This window comes from Silurus aristotelis, assembly GCF_946808225.1.
Source record: "Silurus aristotelis genome assembly, chromosome: 6".
Lineage (NCBI taxonomy): Eukaryota > Metazoa > Chordata > Actinopteri > Siluriformes > Siluridae > Silurus > Silurus aristotelis.
This window is the reverse complement of record NC_139579.1, coordinates 26,436,718-26,455,103: the sequence shown is the minus strand read 5'-3', so window position 1 is coordinate 26,455,103 and position 18,386 is coordinate 26,436,718. Positions and strand designations below refer to the sequence as shown.

Genomic DNA, 18,386 nt, shown 5'->3' with positions numbered 1-18,386 from the left:
TGATTCAGAGCGTGGACATGCAGAGGCATTCACAAAGTGTTGTTGACGCAGCTTAAGTTCCTGAAACGGAACGCTTAATAATCAATAGTGCTAGCATTAGCCGCTAGCCACTTATTGCCCTATGGATTCACGATTCAAGATTTTTTATTTGTCACAAACATAGTTATATGCAGGATACAACTTGCAGTGAAATGAAACTTTGAAAAAAAAAATAATAATATTGAATCTGAAATTCACAGTTTTAGCTGGATTTTCTATCTATTTATTTACTCGCTCGATATGCAGAATTGTCAGCTAAAGAACACTTAATGCTAAAGAATCAATAACACTAGTGGTAGGAACAAGGAAGAAAAAAATCCTGACAATTCTGCTTATCGAGGGTGTAAATGAATGAAGAATGAAAGGAATGAAGACATTTGTTAAAGTATGCTGAAGTAAATAGAATAGTTAAGTAGATCATATCTTTTAATTATCTTAAATTATATATTAAATGTACAACACACACACACACACACACACACACACACACACACTGTCATACACATCTGTATTACTCAATTGGGATCTAACAAATGTCAACTATTTAATAAATCTTTTCCATTTATTTAATTTTATTTAATCAATGTCATTTGTGCCAAGTTACTCGATCGATTTAATATAATAAAAAGTGTATCTGTTCAAATGTTGATGATCACAAATATTAATCTGTGATGCTAAAAAAACCGACAAGCAATTTTATGTTTGCATTTCATCCCCTAGCTGTACCAAAATTGAGCCTAACTGTGACTTAAAATCCAAGGTGCATACTGAACGATGAATTTTGTGTAGCGTTACACCCCTATAATAAACATTATATATTGCATTATGTTTTATTGTAAAACATCTGTCTGCAGCATCTGCATCAAGTAGCAAACAAGTATTACAAATTATTTAGGAGAAAATGTAAGAATTGTGTGCCTAATACCAAACATTTTAAATTTCTAATTATTAAATGTTATACATATGTTGAGTTCAAGATACAAAACATGAGGATTTATTTTCGAACAGTAGCACAGCCTTTTCTACTACATTACCATTTCTATAGCAACAGAGACGCCATCACAGGGACATGTAAAAAGATGCTCACAATTAACTTAAACGTGAACAAGAAAATTAAAAGATGATGATGATGATTTATTTTTCTATTTAAAATTTATGAAAGGAGTCTGTAAAGTTAGTGCCTTTACATAAATATGTATAATAACAACAACAATAAAGGAGTGAGAATGAGTGAAGCTTCAGTCAAGAGCTTGTTTCACTGATGAAAGATTTATTTAAAGAGCAGAAATGCACTCATAAATGCACACAAGCATACATACATCACATCTTTTCTAAAACTGTAACCATGATATCTATGATATCTGATCATAACATAAATGTCTTCCATTGTGATTAAATGCTCTAACATGCACAACATCATTTGCATACACTGCTTAATTAAATAGACGTGTTCGACTTTCTTTGATGCTGAGCATCCTACTGAAACATTGACTGGCAGCACGGCACATATAGCACCACAACTTTTTCAGATATCGTAAATGTTCTTAGTATTCATTTGGCTGTGATCAGCGCTACTCATGCGCTCTATTATCCTCATTCTTTCTAAAGAGGTTGTGCGGTTTTGCTCTCAGTGCGCTTCTGTAGATCTGAAAGAGAGTGATGCAGTCACCATGGTGACAGAAGAGCGCAGGCGTTCCTTAAGTCGCCTGCTGTCTATTCTCCATCCTCCATCTCCTTGGTTAAGAAAAAAAAACTCCTGCTGTTCTTTCAGCAAGATGAGAGCCTTATCATAAAGGAAATGCAACCCAGTCCTCCCAAGAGACTAGTTCATTCTTAATTAACCATGCATAATGGGTACTTTTATTTATTTATTTTATTTCAATGTAACTCCTGGGAGTTGGAAGTGAGATAGGCTAATGCTTTCATCGGTATTGAAGTGTTTGTTACTTAATTTCCCGTGGACACCATTAAACCCTCAGGTGATAAATACGCTGCACAATAATAAAGCAGAACGAGCAGGAACGCCAAAGCAAAGCAAGCTCAGGCTTAAAAAAGGTTCAGGATTTCTAAAATCAATAAATAGAACCTGATTAATATTAAATAGGAACCAATATATCATCAGCCATCAAGAAAACAGGTCATCTGTCCATAGGTTGATTGTCTGAAATTCAAATATTATCGTGAGGTTATTTTGGAAACAGCAGGTACATACATTTATTAATTATATCTTTAGTAACTAGAGGCATCCAGAGAAGGATACAGTTTGCATAGGAAGCTGTTACTTTACAGGGCATCATGTTCACACACATACACACACTCATTCACACCTATCAAGAAAATTAGCAAGAGATCCTGAGGAATGTGGATGTTGACGGGAGCATAAAACAAAAATAATTAAATATCTTAATGATCTGCAATTAACGTTTGAAATATGTGTAATTAAATCTACATTATTTTTGTGAACCTTCAAAGATTTGGGGATTTAGGGGGATTTTTTTTAAGTTCCTTGTAAAAAGAACATTTTGTACAATAGTGGGTTATGCTGTCTTTTTCTTCATTGCATTCATTAATCTGATAGTTGTGAGTGCTGACTAATTACTTTACTCTTGTCCTTCTTTTTGAAAAAGTATATTTCAAGTCTTTCAAGTCTGATTCTTCTTGACCATTCTTCCTCAGGTCATCTCAAGAAGTTTCCATCTTGTCAGTGTCACGTCTAGTTTGCTAATTGGGGCTAAATCTATAACTTTATTTGAATATCTTAAAACTGCTTTGTGTCTATGTTTATTGCAAACAGTGCTTTCTTATGAACATTAAATTAAATTGAATTGAATTCTCAATAGCTACACTAACTATCAAGCCAATACACAAAGTTAAAGAGGAGTGAGTGCACTGAAACCACCAAAATCCACAAACCAGGTCATTGCTGTGTATTTTCATTTCCCAATCTGTTTTATGTTCATTTTGTTGTCTGACAAATTTTATAGGCCTATTTGAATTGGACCACTTTTATATTTGCGGGTGCCCTACAGTAATCATTGCCTCAGTATGTCTAAGATTTCAGTTCCATGCAAATCTGCCATGTATGGATTGTGTTTACACATTACACAAGTAATTACTCTTTTACATCAACTTTGGTGGAAGGACAATCCAGAAGTGTTTGTCGTTTGTGGCAACCATGCATACATCAAGAAGTGACTCTAAATCACACTTCTTTGATTTTTCTGCGTATCCCATGAAATCACTTATTTCAAATGGACATAATTACCACGGCCGTCCTCCAGGAACTTTAAAAGACATGCTTTCCTCTGAAATATTATCCCTCTAAATCCAGAGTCTCCTTCAAAATTGGAGCCGAGCAACTCGAAATGTGAATGTGACCTCAAATGTGTTGTCATTATCATATTATGATATTTTAGTGCAATTATCCTTTGTTTATTCTTTTGTTTATTCTTTCATTTTTGTATGTCTCTGTAAGAGCTACCAAACAAATTTTGTTGTATCACTACAATGACAATAAAGTCTCTAAAGTCTAAAGTGACCATTGTACGATTGTGACTCAGGTGCTAATGCTGGCTGTTTTAGCCTTATTGTAACAACTGGATAAATAGACCATTTGTTTTTAAAAAAGGCAAATCAGAATCCATTATGGACGTTTTATTGTTATTGTTATGGTTTAAATGCTGTTATCTGTAAGCCGCATGACATTATAACGCACTCTAAAAAAGAAAGTCGCTTATTGGAATTCATTGCTTGCGCTGCAACGTGACTAAGTGCGAAACCTCACTTTTTTTTACCCTCGCTGAAGCTTCATCCACCTGCACATAACATTCTTCAGAACACACTTCGGCCTTAACTGAGAATAGAAAAATTGGGGAAAAATGAAATACTGCAGGGGCTTAGAAACTGCCAAGCTTGCACACCACCCACCACTTTTCAGTTTTTCCCTTCAGTGCTTATCTTCTTACTGTCTAAAGCAACCATGTCAGCCTTCTGTATCTGTCCTTAGGATGGTAGAGAACATTAGTATCCACTGCAGTTCATTGACACCTAGTCAGACTACTGTCTGATCACGTTTTCTTGATTTTCTGATCGTGACAGTTTGCCCTCTTTTCGGACATGGTGTTAGACAAATCGTGCTGATTTGTTTGTTTTTTCAGTGACTCAATGATTCATCCTTCTAAAACAAGTAACGATCACTGAGATGGAAATAACTATCCATGTGTCATGGTTCTGTCCCTCATAAAACTCAATAGCGGTCAGTAAATTTTCATTACAATATTCTGTTTAACAGCTTAGTTTTGTTATGATTATCCTAATTTATAAGTCTTGCTTTCAAGATAGAATGACCAAGTTTGCATTATTAGAATACATCCATTATAAATCCAATTATATCAAAAGCTTAAGAAACGTTCTTCTTTTTTAATATCAGTTTTCATTTATGTGAAGTGAATCAAAAGAGAAAAGAATGACAGAATCTTGTTATCAACAGGAAACTTGTCTCTGGTGGATCACTTTTTAATTTTTAAGTCATATTACAATAATTGATATTTCACTCAAATTGTCACTCGTTTAACAACAGAGCAAGTTAAGCCACAGAAGAAATCTCTAAATCTGTTACTTTTGTTCTAGTTTAAATTTTATTTATGATTTTATATAATTACAGTATTTATTACAAAATATACTTTTTCTGGCTATGTCTAATTTTTGATTTCTATTGAATTGACTTTAATTAAAATTGTATTTATTTTCTCTATTTTATTTTATTTAATTTGTATATTTTATTTATACTTTTTTTTAACCCAGCCATTAGGGTTGCACAAGCCAGGGAGGGTTGCGTTATGAAGAGCATCCAGCATAAAAACATGTGCCAAAATAAATATACGAATCACAATCCTGAATTTAATACCGGATCGGTCAAGGCTCGGTTTACCAACTACCGCCACAGGTATTGTTTGATAACAGGGTACCGGTTATTTGGGAAATTGGGCTACTGTTTGGCAAAGGACAAAACGGAGAGGAGGAAGACATCTGTTCTATCATGTTCTGGATGGAAAGAGAAATGGTGTAGGGGTGATCCGGAAGGAAGAGTACAGTAAGAGTGTAGTGGAGGTAAAGAGAGTTTCTGATTGGGTGATGAACATGAAGCTGGAAGTTTATCATCAGTGCCTAAGCAGTCCCTGGGCAAATTTGGTGGCCATGTTGGTGAAGGAAACAGAGGTGATGAGAAGTGACAGATAGGTATGGCTTTAAGAGAGTGATGTGGAAGGGCAGATGGTGATAGATTTTGCTAAATGAATGGAAATGGCAGTTGTAAATACTTATTTTAGAAAGATGGAGGAGCATATGGTTATGTAAGAGTGGAGGAAGGTGCACACTAGGTGGACTATGTTCTATGTAGGAGATGCAACCTGAAGGAGATTGGAGACTGTAAGGTGTTGGCAGGGGACAGTGTAGCTAGACAGCATTGGATGGTGGTCTGTAAGATGGTTTTGGAGGTGAAGAAGAAGAGGAGAGTGAGAACTGAAAGAAGAATAAGATGGTGGAAACTGAAGGAGGAAGACTGTAGTGTGAGATTCGGGGAAGAGGTCAGACAGGGGCTCAGTGGTGGTGAAGAGGTGCTGGATGATTGGGAACTACTGCAGAAGTGATGAGAGACTGCTCAGAAGGTATTTGGTGTGATTTCTGGAAAGAGAATGGAAGACAAAGAGACGTGGTGGTGGAATGAGGAATTGCAGGAAAGCATAAGGAGAAAGCAAAAGAGAATTGCAAATTGGCAAAACAGAATTGCTAAGGAACCTAAGCTAAGGAAAAGGCATATGAGGAGTTATATAAGTTGGACACTAAGCAGAGGGACCGAGCTGGGAAGGATGTGCTGCAAGTCAGAGGAGTGATTTGTAAGAAGGGTATCCGCAAGAGTGAAAGGGAAAGTTTATAGGACTGTGGTGAGACCTGCGATGTTGTATGGTTTAGAGACAGTGGCATAGAGTAAAAGACAGGAGGTAGAGCTGGAGGTAGCAGAGCTGAAGAAGATGATCCGCTGTGGCAACCCCTAAAGGGAGCAGTTGAAAGAAGATGGTTCTATTTATACGTTTTAATTTTCCATTTTAGATTTTAATAACATTTTTATATTTTAGTAAATTAGATTTTGTATTATTTGTATTATAGTTGTATTTAAATTTTTATATTCTTTAAAAAAAATGTCACAGAGCAGCCTTTGAAAATAATAAAAACATTTTCACTGCATACTGTGCCTGGTTGTGTATGTAATGAAATTTTTTCTTTCTTTTTTATCTTTTTTTTTTATCTTTCTCTTGATCAGTATTGCGGTGGATTCTGTGCTTATATCAGCAACACTCTACGAATCACAAAGTATGATGCACGAAGTACAATGTTAAAATTATATTACAGCATGCTGTATGAATCTTATTATTTAAAGATATAGGTACATCTTTAAATAATAATATTCATACAGCATGCTGTAATGTAATTTTAACATTGTGTCTACTTTAGGTTTTGATAATGTATATGAAATAATATTTTGGTATTACAGCATCATGATGCCTTCACATAGTGGGTGTTTATTTGTGTGCCCCTGGAACTCTGGTATCTAATAATGGAGTTTTCTTTACATCATATGTGCCCATTAGGAATTTATAGTCAAATGACCTGAAAGTACAATAATAGCCATTTCACACCTAAACCTACAGTAAACATGTAATCAAGCTTATCCTGTCCTTTCTACAAAGAAAGCCAGAGACAGTAGTAGGCAGTTAAGTTACAGAATAAGCAGCAGACTCGATACGCACACAAGAGAGCCTTTTGGCCAATTAGTTTTAAGAGTCTTCGAGTGCCTGTGCGATACTGATGCCAAATGATGGATGCAGAATACTTGTGTTTTCTGCACCTAATAAGTGTTTTGGGTGGAATTTCAAATTGCAGTGTGTCGACATTGCGTCGGTTTCGCCGGCCGCCCACAGTGCAAAAACGCCCGGGGCTCAGTGATGATCTCAGTTTGCTTTGGCATCAACAGAATCCTCCTAAACCACACCAGTGCTACAGATTGACAGGACTATAAAAGCAAAGCCAATATTTCTGACGCTTACTGAAAATCATTTTCCTTCTGGAGGTTGAATAGTTTGTTATGTTTACAAACCCATTACAAAAAAAAAAAAGATCAGAGCAGCCCAAAACACTCAACAAATGCTTCCTAAAGTGAAATGTCTGCAGAAATGAAACCCTCTCAACACATTTTATCGTGCAAGGCACTCGCACACAAGTGGCAGATTTGATTAGATTTATGGGTTTTTGCTGAAGCTCCTACTTCACTGGGATATCAGGGCTGTCACAGGAAATATCCCACATCCAAATCAGCACATTCATATAAATAGGGAGGGGAAAAGTGCCAATGTTTGTCTAATGATTATTTAAAAACCCATATATAGATTCGATCAGTTGCCATAGTAGGATGACCAAACATCCTGCTTTGTGTTTTAATGCACAGTCCTTTGTGCTGAATCTCGTAACTTGTGAGGACGACATTGTGATTGGAAATGAACAGTTTGAATGTGTTTTTATGATGATATTTTGATACATTATAAATCACAAGGACCAGGAAACATTAGTTTCATCACCAACAAACCACATATGGCTGGAAAAGTAGTTGTGTAATGATCATAAACTGATCTAATATAGGATGTGCTATACTTTAAATCATAGAAATGGTAACCATGCTGTGGTATATTGGGAATAAAACACTATTTTATAGGAAAGCTATATTTTTTTCCTCATATTTAAATAAACCCTGTTTTTTTACCCTGCAAAATGCAGCTATTATTAACTACAACATTTTTGCAGCCATTTATGACATTTTTGTATTATAGAGCAGTTAAATTTTTACATGGCGTCTGGTGAAATATAAAAGTGTGGGTAAAACTCCCAAAAATCCCAACAAAATACATGAAAAATGTGTCAAAGTACAAATTCATATAAAAATGTTATAGTTTAAAATATTCTCTCTCTCTCTCTCTCTCTCTCTCTCTCTCTCTCTCTATATATATATATATATATATATATATATATATATATATATATATATATATATATATATATATATACACCTTAAAATATTGCTTTTGACAATGCATGCTACTTGCAATACTGATGTAGCATCTGTAAAATATACCATGTGCAATGCCTTTATTTCTATTTTGTATTCAAGTATTAAAACCTGTGTATTAAAATCTCCTAATTAAAATTCGACTGCATTGTGCAGAGCCAGATCCTCACTGCGAATGACCCAGATTTGATCCAATCACACACAGAGAGCCTTGGGAGAAATCCATGCAGTATATCCATTGAATACCCGTTGCTATCTTCCCTAATATCGCTGAATACCGACTGTAAATTAAATCCATAAGATCCATGAGTGCACAGATGCAGGCTGATGTAAACCTGACATTAACCAGTGAACAAATGACTTGGTTCATAGAAGCCAACAGAGATGGACAGAGTGAAAACCAAGTATACAAGAATAGAATAAGAAAATAAAAAGGGCTGTTTATCTGTTGGAACCAGAGAGTGATTTGGCAGAGAGAGTTAAGTTTATTTTTCCAGGTGTTGTCGCTTAAAAGATTTGAAAAGATTTTTTATTAGAAAGATGATTGTATTGGTGAGGCCACTAACAAATGGAGGTAATTATCCCGGCAAGCTCTGAACATGTCTTCCGTTTAACAGAACAAGCAAGTGATACAAAAATTGGAATGAAGACGGACAGTTCAGACCTGCTTAAACCACCAACCTGTTTAAATAAAATCTCTGCTTGTTCATAAAGCAGAAGGTTCAATGCCAGGCACAAGCAAGAAGAATACTGAATACCTGCACTGATGCTGTGTGGCTCAACACTGCCCCCTGCTGTTACTCAAATGGGAATGATGGAAGTCTACTCCAGAGAATCCGAATAACTGTTGGTTAAAACACACTTCTGCATTTGATTATGATGGCTGTCATTGAATATTAAATTCATTGCACACAGTTACTATGTTTCTGGTTTATTTCCCAATAGCCATTATACCATTTCTCGCTTCTCCAGTAGGATTCAGCATTTCCATTGCAATACATGGTGCCTGGCAGTGAAAGTACATCAACCTAAAACTCCAGAGTGACAGGAATCCATTTCTTGTCTACATACTAGTGCAATACAGAACCATAATTTCAGTGTCACTGTCTAGCAAGAATTGAATTAAAAATGTACTATGTTCTAATTAGCTATGAAAGAGTTAAGCATTAAATCCAAAGGATTCGAATGATTCCTTGGACCAAACGAATACCACATGTCTGACATCTTTTAGGTCGCCTCTCACAACTCTGAGCTAAACTTATAATCAGTGGTGGACAGTAACAAAGTAAATGTAATTTATTAATCTAATTAAGGAGCGTTATTCGCATATCTGTATTTTACTGAAGTAACCACTACTTTTTAAAGTCGAATCTCTTACTTTTTACTATACATTTTGTGAAATCAGACGTTTCTGTTTATTTATGAGTGGATAAAAACTTAATTTCGAACTTGTTTTGATCGGCGCTTGGCGATATCTACTTAGCACAAACATACAGTTCAGTGTCAGTTCAACAGCAAGCAGAACATTTTAATTGTAATAAACGATGGAAGAAACTCATGACTCAAACTTGGCTTAAAACCCGTGGCCTTGTTTGCACAATTTTTTTATTGAAGTAGTTGAAAAGAAGGTTTTGAGCTCATTATAATTTAATAAATTAATTAATAGTCGAATAAAAAACAAAGTAATATTCAAGTTGCACAGCGGTCACTACAAAGTCACAAGACTGTGACCAAAGAAATGTGTTGTGTGTCAGTATCTGTGTAGAATAAAAAGCCAAAGGATGTGCAGGAAATAAATCAAGAATGGCGATGTTGAGGAAGTTTTCTCTCTTATTTCACTCATCCAACCTCTGCAACTATATTCTGCATGTAATTCAGTAGTAAAAAAATGATAATCGTTTTAATGTCTGAGAAAACAAAGTATTGGCCGAAACAGAAAAAATAGTCACAATAAATGCAGTTTATTTGGGAAATTGTTTGTAACAATATGTAATTTATGACATTTCTTAACAATATTTGGTATTTGAGAACAGACGAGCAGACAATACGGTTTTGGCTGTTAATTTGGACAAATTTCCTGTTTACACTCTGAACATTGTGACAAATTGCATCTGTGAAGATGTAATGATGGAAGCGCACATAGAAGTATTACACACACATTTGTCGTATCCTGCCAACTTTCCTCAGACTGAAGTCCAGTTGACATTACTCAACCTCCAGATAGTGACAAATTAAATGAAAGGGTGTCTTGGTTTCTTTAAAAAAATGCTGGTGTTTCAAATAACAATTCAAAATCTCAGATGTTCATCGGGTTGAGATCTGGTGAGTGTGAAGGCCATAGCACAGGATTTCATTCATTTTCATCCTCCTTAGTCTATTCAATGAGCCCTTTAAAGCCCTGTAGATGGGGGTGGGATTGTGCTAGATGAGACCCCTCACATCAGGATTGTAATAATTCATAATAGGATAAAAGTGATCACAGAAATGTAGCTTCTCAGTGTTTTGATAACTGTATGTGTATGCTCAAATTCATTTATCTATTATGTATTTATCAAGAGCCTGCAACAGAAATTACTTTTACAATTCAAGCCCTTGGAAGTTTAAATACCAATGTCAAATTCATTTAAGAAAAAATGCACCTGTTGTAATTTCCTGTGTTAACTGGCCATCGATGGTAAAAAATGGAATGCTAGTGAATGTGGGTGGATGTTTCGCCTCACTGGTGTTCCATGTGCAGGTGGCTCATGCACAATGGCCCGCTTCCACTGTGACAATTGGAAATTTTCAATGCTGGAACAGGAACTGTAAAAGCCTGTCTATTTAATATGCAGATTTATGTGCACTGTAATTAATTTGTCATTATCCTTTGATTGATGCACATGTACATTCTGAAACAAACATCGCCTATAATTATTCCCTATGAGACGATTCGAAGTGCCGCTCCATTACGATAAACAGATGCTTGCTTTTTGTGTGCTGTACAATACAACCGTGTGACACAGTAAACAGATAAAACATTTACCAAGAGTTATTTGAAAGGGAATATTCTTATTTAGTCACATAAACCCAGTCGTCTTAACATTATCGATTTTATTTTCACTGGCCCTGATACAAAATAGCACAAAGGCAAAGCAACAATTGGCGAGAGCGTGCAACGAGTCTTTAAAAACGTAGTTATATTTTGCGTATCCGTTTCTTCGGCCGCTGATTAAAGGGAGATGTGCCGATCAGCGAGTCGGGAGAATGAGACCCGTAGCTGTTATCTGAGCAACCGGGAGACGGCGCTGTTCCGCCGTCGCTCATGGTGGACATCGGGCCCTCCTCGAAGACGTCGCTTGTGAGAACGCCGTGGCCTGATACCTGGCCCTCTTCACTGTCCTGCGGCTCCATTTTTACCTGCTGAAGCTGCCACAAGGGTGAGCCATTTCCTGTTGTGGCTGACACATATAGAAAAAAAACTGATCAGAAAACATACTATACTGAACAAAATGATAAACGCAACACTTATGTTTTTGCCCCCATTTTTCATGAGCTAAACTCAAAGATCTAAGACTTTTTCAATGTACACAAAAGGCCTGTTGATCTCAAATATTGTTTACAAATCTGTGTTAGTGAGCACTTCTCCTTTGCCGAGATAATCCATCCACCTCACAGGTGTGGCATCTCAAGATGCTGATTAGACAGCATGATTATCGCACCAATCGATAGCAGCAGCTCTAATTGATATCGTACTCTTTATTTCTGCTTAAAAGTGCCATACAAATCAAATTTAACTGGGATATCAAAATATCACAACTGTGCATATCATAATATGCATATACACTATATTGCCAAAGGTTTGTGGACACCTGCTTATAAGTATAGTATGTGCTTTTAGAACATGGCATTCCACACTCAGCTCTTATAATTCTCTTCAATCTTCTGGGAAGATGTTCCACTAGATTTTGGAGTGTGCCTATGCTCATTTAGCTACAAGGGTAGCTGCCAACAGCATTGTGGACAACCTCACACACATTCCTCACTCTCACCGGAAGCGGTTTCCGAAAGCATTCTGGCCTCACATCCTGACTGTGCAAAAGCTATCAGGCTCCTTAAAACAGAGCTGAACTGGAACTTAAACTCACACACTCACTCAAATGTCTGTTAAAAAAGGTTCGAGAACAAGCACCTGCACCTTGGTATAATAGTCATACGCATGCCCTAAAGAGAACAGCACGTAATCTGGAGAGAAAATGGAGGAAAACTAAATTGGAGGTATTTAGAATTGCGTATAAAGACAGTATGCTTAGCTACAGACAGGCGCTAAAAGCTGCTAGAGCTGAACACCTGAGCAAACTCATAGAAAATAACAAAAACAATCCCAGGTTCCTTTTCAGTACAGTCGCTAAATTAACAACAAATCAGGGATCTGAAAAATGTGTTCCATCACAGTTTAGTAGTGAAGACTTTATGAATTTCTTCACTGAAAAAATAGATAACATTAGAAAAACAATTGTGACAGTTCAACCTCTGACAGCATCTCCCGACACAATCGTACCTACAACCCCACAACTACACTGTTTTACATGTATAGGACAGGAAAAGTTGTATGATGCTATTATGAAAGCTAAATCAACAACATGTCAGTTAGATCCAATTCCCACTAAACTACTGAAGGAAGTGTTATATACAGCTGGTGAGCCTCTTCTCAATATTATTAACTCCTCACTATCGTTAGGTCACGTCCCTAAATCCCTCAAGTTAGCAGTTATTAAGCCCCTCATTAAAAAACCTAATCTGGATCCAAACACGCTATCGAATTACAGACCAATTTCAAATCTCCCATTTATGTCTAAGATTTTAGAAAAGATTGTCGCTGCCCAGTTATGTAACCACTTGCAGGAGAACAATATCTTTGAAGAGTTTCAGTCAGGTTTTAGGCCCCATCATAGCACAGAAACTGCTCTAGTTAAAATCACTAATGACCTGTTTTTAGCTTCAGACCAAGGCTACATCTCCCTATTAGTTTTACTAGGTCTTAGTGCTGCGTTCGACACTATAGATCATGATCTTCTCCTCGATCGCTTACAGAATTACATCGGTATTCAGGGACAGGCATTAAACTGGTTTAAATCCTACCTGTCCAATCGTTACCATTTAGTAGATTTAAATGGAGAGCTATCCAGGATAATGCTAGTAAATTATGGCGTTCTAGGACCCCTGCTTTTCACAATATACATGCTTCCATTAGGAAATATTATTAGAAGGCATGGAATTAGCTTCCATTGTTATGCTGATGATACCCAGCTATATATTTCATCCAAACCAGGCGATACAGCTTAATTAGCTCGCATAACTGAGTGTGTTGAAGAAATAAGAGATTGGATGACCCATAACTTTCTGCTATTAAATTCTGATAAAACGGAGATTTTGCTCATCTGCCCAAAAAATAGTACACAGAAGCTCCAGCATCTCAGCCTGCATTTAGACGGTTGTTCTGTAACTACTAGTTCAACGGTAAAAGACCTGGGAGTTATTTTAGACAGCAACTTATCTTTTAAAAATCACATCAATCAAGTTACAAAAACAGCCTTCTTTCACCTTAGAAATATTTCTAAGCTAAGAAATATGTTATCTATATCTGATGCAGAGAAGCTCGTCCATGCGTTTATGACCTCTAGAATAGACTACTGTAATGCATTACTAGGTGGATGTCCTGCATCATTAATAAACAAGCTTCAGTTAGTTCAGAATGCCGCAGCAAGAGTTTTCACTAGGTCAAGAAAACACGATCATATAACCCCAATCTTATCATCCCTACATTGGCTTCCTGTTAAGTTTCGAATAGACTACAAACTAATGCTACTCACTTATAAAGCACTAAATGGTTTGGCTCCCATGTATCTCTTCAGTCTTTTAACACGCTACAATCCGTCACGCTCCCTGAGATCTCAAAACTCTGGGCTTCTAGTAGTTCCTAGAATAGCAAAGTCCACTAAAGGCGGTAAAGCATTTTTACATTTAGCTCCTAAACTCTGGAATAGTCTTCCTGACAGTGTTCGGGGTTCAGATACACTCTCCCAGTTTAAGTGCAGATTAAAAACATATCTTTTTAGCAAAGCCTACACATAACACACATCACACACATCACATCACAACCTTGTGCTCCAGAATATATGATCACATGCACATTATCAACTTGTGCTGTTAATATCATGAACAGCAGCTACGCTAATTCCTCTCCACTGCTTCTCTTTCTCTCCCCATCCCGAGGCATCCTGAGGTTTGGCCAGCTCCAGTCACGTCCCACCTCGTGAAGATTATGGACCTATGGATGATCATGGAGAAGTAGATGCCGAGTGTTTAAAGGCCCTGGCATGGAGAAGCTGATGCTGGATCTATGATGATCACAAATGTTGAGCTTTTTATACCAAAGACTGTAGAAAGAACATTCACTTATAATCTTATACTCCAGTACTCATGTTAGTTCTCACTCTCCAGTGTTCTGTATTGTTGAAAGATTTATGATCAAACTCTTGATGTCACCCAAATGAGGATGGGTTCCCCTTTGAGTCTGGTTCCTCTCAAGGTTTCTTCCTCATATCATCTAAGGGAGTTTTTCCTTGCCACTGTCGCCACGGCTTGCTCATCAGGGACAAACGCACACCATTCACCTTCACTGTTGTTTTCTGTAAAGCTGCTTTGAGACAATGTCTGTTGTGAAAAGCGCTATACAAATAAACTTGACTTGACTTGACTTGACTTGTTACTGAGCTGCTACAAATCTGAACTCAAACACACACCCAATACTCAATTCACACATCCATGTCTTCAGCACCACAGATATTATATTATTCTTTTATTATAACTACATAACTGTTTACATGCTGTTTTTGCACATCCATTTGACTGCTACTATTGCTGTTTATTTACAAGTACACTCCTGTATCCAGTTCTCTTTTGCACATTGTACTGTTTAACATACAGGAGGTTTGCTGGCGGTGTGTTTTTGTCCTACACTGTCTTGTCTGCACCAAATAACGTTTTTACAGAATGTTGTCTCATTTCACTGTGAACTGTTTTATATGATTGAAATGACAAAAGCTTCTTGACTTGACTTAAAAGGGTATTATTAAATCATGTACTGATGTAGGTGAGGTGAAGAGGACTGGGGTGCAGTCAGTGTTCCAATTCATCCCAAAGTTGTTCAACAGGGTTGAGGTCAGTGCTCTATAACAGAATTATTTCACTACAACCCAAAGAATATCTTCATGAGTTTGCTGTGTGCACTGGTGCATTGTCATGCTGGAGCAGGTTTAGGTTTCCTAGTTCAAGTGAAAGGAAATGTTCATGCTACTGCATCCAAAGATGTCCTGTGTGTCTTCAGCTTTGCGATAACAGTTTGGGGAAGAACTAAATATGGTTGGGAAAGTCAGGTGTCCAACTAGTGTACTTTGGGCTTGTAATACATAAATGAATTATTTAATTCTTCAGAAAAGGTTGTGGACTGTTTATATTATTGGAAATGAATCATATTACAGCTTTTACTCCATTGTTTTTAATTCCAGCCTGGTTTATCTACTATATGAAAAATCTAGCTGTGGAACCAATTTCAATCCTTCCTGGAATATCATCTCTACTTTTACATAGATAATAGTTATTCATCTCAGGAGTGGGGCTTTTGACTTATATACTCGCTCTGCTACTGAAACGTACCAAACATGAAGCCTTTTATCCACATGATGCGCAGTGGACAGGTGGTTTACTGTAAACTCACAAACACCAGGGTTTATAGGAAAACAGGTGACCTTATTACCAGAGGTGTGAGGAGAGTGTCCATCCTCCAGTCCTCCAGCAAGTCTGTCATTCGCAATTCCCAGTACTCCAGTGGACATTGCTTGCTCTGCTGCAGACAACTCTCCCTCAGCCTCCTCGTTCAGCGTGAAGGAAAGATCACTAGCAGGTTCCTCTTTCACTTTGAGCGGATTGGAATCCTCCAGAGCCTTCTCTGGGTTTACTAATCTCTCATACTCGTCTGAGAGCTCTTTGCTGACCTACACACCAAGTAAGAAAGCAATTCAATGTATGAAACATTTAGAAAAAAATGTCATTAACTTCCAATCACTCACAGCATGCAGGACATATAAGATTTTGATTAATTTGGATTTAATAGGCAGGTCTTGATCAGTTTTTCTATAATGTATTGTTGTATTTAATTTCATTACTGTGTAATTACATTCACAGACATTGAATTAGCAATAACTTATAAAGATCTTTGCAAAATCATGATTTAATCAACATTTTGGATATACCACATTTATTCCATTTATCCTGGCACATTACTTAAAATTAAGAAACTACTAATTCCTTGTTGCCAAAATGATGTTTGCTGTTTAAAAGCCTGTGCAATTCGCGTGGCTTACCTTAAGCATGTAGCTGTGGTAATCTTTAATGCGGACCTGCCAGAAGCGCTGCAGAGCCAGCACGCTGCCGATGCCCACCTCGTGGAAGACCTGCTCCACGACGTCAGGAAAAGGTGTGGAGCCGAGTCGGGCCTCGCGGTCCACAGCAACGCGCAGAAGCCGAGTCAGACGCAGGTAATGCTCGTGCACCAGGTCAGTCAGGGTCTCTAACACACTTTCCATCGCTGACTCAAAACCTGCATGCGCCAACACTGTGGCAACTGACTGGTATAGGAGCTGGCGGCATGAGGGCCAGCTCAATTCTGTCACTGGCTCTCCTTCACCCCTGTACAGAAAAAGAAAAAGAGCAAAGACGAAATAAGAATGCACAGAGAAACAAATCATAAGATTACCAATACTTACATATTACAATAAGGTGTTTTATGTAGAGTGTATATAGTTATAGCTAAACTACAGATACCAAATGTACTCAATATTTATGTCATTTACTCTTAATTTGCAGGCACAAAATGATTTTTAAAGTTTAATTTTTTTATCTAGTACAACTTCTATCTACAAATGCTAAACCATGGCATGAGGCAGAAACTGTAAACCGTATTTACTTGTAAAAGTCGCTCTCTGGATCGCTGTGCCGTAGCTGAAACAGCTCCCGAGGAGATTTGCTGTCCAAAGGCAGAAGATCATCCGGTGCTGCCGGTGTGACCGGACGTGGTGGTAGTGAATCGGTATCTTCTGCTTTAAGACCCAGAGTATCAGACCCAGCGGCCGTGGGCTGCTGGCCGAACTGTGCTGCCGTGATTAGGCTGCGGAGCCGGCGGGCATGCTGGCACAGCTGCACCGTGTGGATCGTGAGGCTGCATGGCTCAGAGGGAACGTCCAGCATGGTGGTGGGTCGAGGACGCCGTGCTGACGGCTGATGCAGAGGAGGGTCTTGCATCTCGACCTGGCGAAACTCACGTTGCAGGAGATCGAACGAGCTACGGCCAGGTGGGGCAGAGGCCACCGGGAGCTCACCCCAGTAACGCATCATCTTCACTAGATAACTTCAATTGGTGCCAGGTCTTCCTGAGTAAATGATCTAAAAGATTGTAAAGCATTTAATGACTTACAGACTATGCAGAAACAAATGGACTAACTGAGGCCTAATTAGAAGTGGAAGCTCCGTTGATAAGATGTTGGACTTCTTAGCAAAAGGTCATGGGTTCAAATCCCAGAACCAAGATGCCACTCCTGGGTCTTTAAGCAATCAATTAAAACAAAGGGAAATGTAAGTTGATCTGGATAAAAGCGTCTGTCAAACATTTATTTGTAATATATATCATATAGACACCACAGATGGCATTTTTGGTACAAAATCTCCCCTGTTCTAACACAATAATCCAATTCATTATACGATCAGGAGGTGTGTGCATAAAATTCACAAAAAAATACCCTGACGATATAAATGACTAGAGCTGATACCTGAATAATATATAATCTACAATTCATACTTACGTCAACATCTGTGATGCAAATCGTCGCGGTTCAATGCTGCTTAATAATTAGCTCAATTCCTCGAAATAGCGATCTGGTTTTAATAAATATATTATTCTGAAATCGTTCCAATATCTGCACTGTGGAAACTACCAAACTACCACTACCATATTGTATTTGTACAATAATATCAACAACCCTGAACGAACGCAGTCTGTGTACTCCAAGTGTACGCATATACATGCTACCGTGTCGCTACGTTGAGCCCTGACATTAGTTCCGCTAGTGTTGAAAAATGCTTTGGGTCTCCATATTAAGTGATATTTTTTAGTAATTAGTAACAAGCTTTTTGATTT

General features: G+C 37.6%; 1 protein-coding gene across 2 annotated transcripts; it reads right to left on the bottom strand.

Annotated features, from left to right (window-relative positions):
* Window positions 1-11,100: 11,100 nt before the first annotated feature.
* supt7l (SPT7 like, STAGA complex subunit gamma) lies at window positions 11,101-18,293 on the bottom strand. 2 transcript variants are annotated; one of them, XR_014534110.1, is made up of 5 exons: window positions 18,052-18,271; window positions 17,160-17,635; window positions 16,558-16,882; window positions 14,898-16,188; window positions 11,101-12,295 (listed from the first exon to the last, which is right to left on the bottom strand). XR_014534110.1 is itself a non-coding variant. In XM_083544805.1 (5 exons), the coding sequence occupies exons 2-5, from the start codon at window positions 17,585-17,587 to the stop codon at window positions 11,330-11,332; spliced, it is 1,254 nt and encodes a 417-aa protein (XP_083400931.1). In that variant the 5' UTR covers window positions 17,588-17,635; window positions 18,052-18,293; the 3' UTR covers window positions 11,101-11,329. The 2 variants fall into 2 exon arrangements, 1 of the variants encoding a protein (XP_083400931.1); XM_083544805.1 differs by having other exon boundaries at window positions 11,101-11,592; window positions 15,951-16,188; window positions 18,052-18,293.
* Window positions 18,294-18,386: the final 93 nt, after the last annotated feature.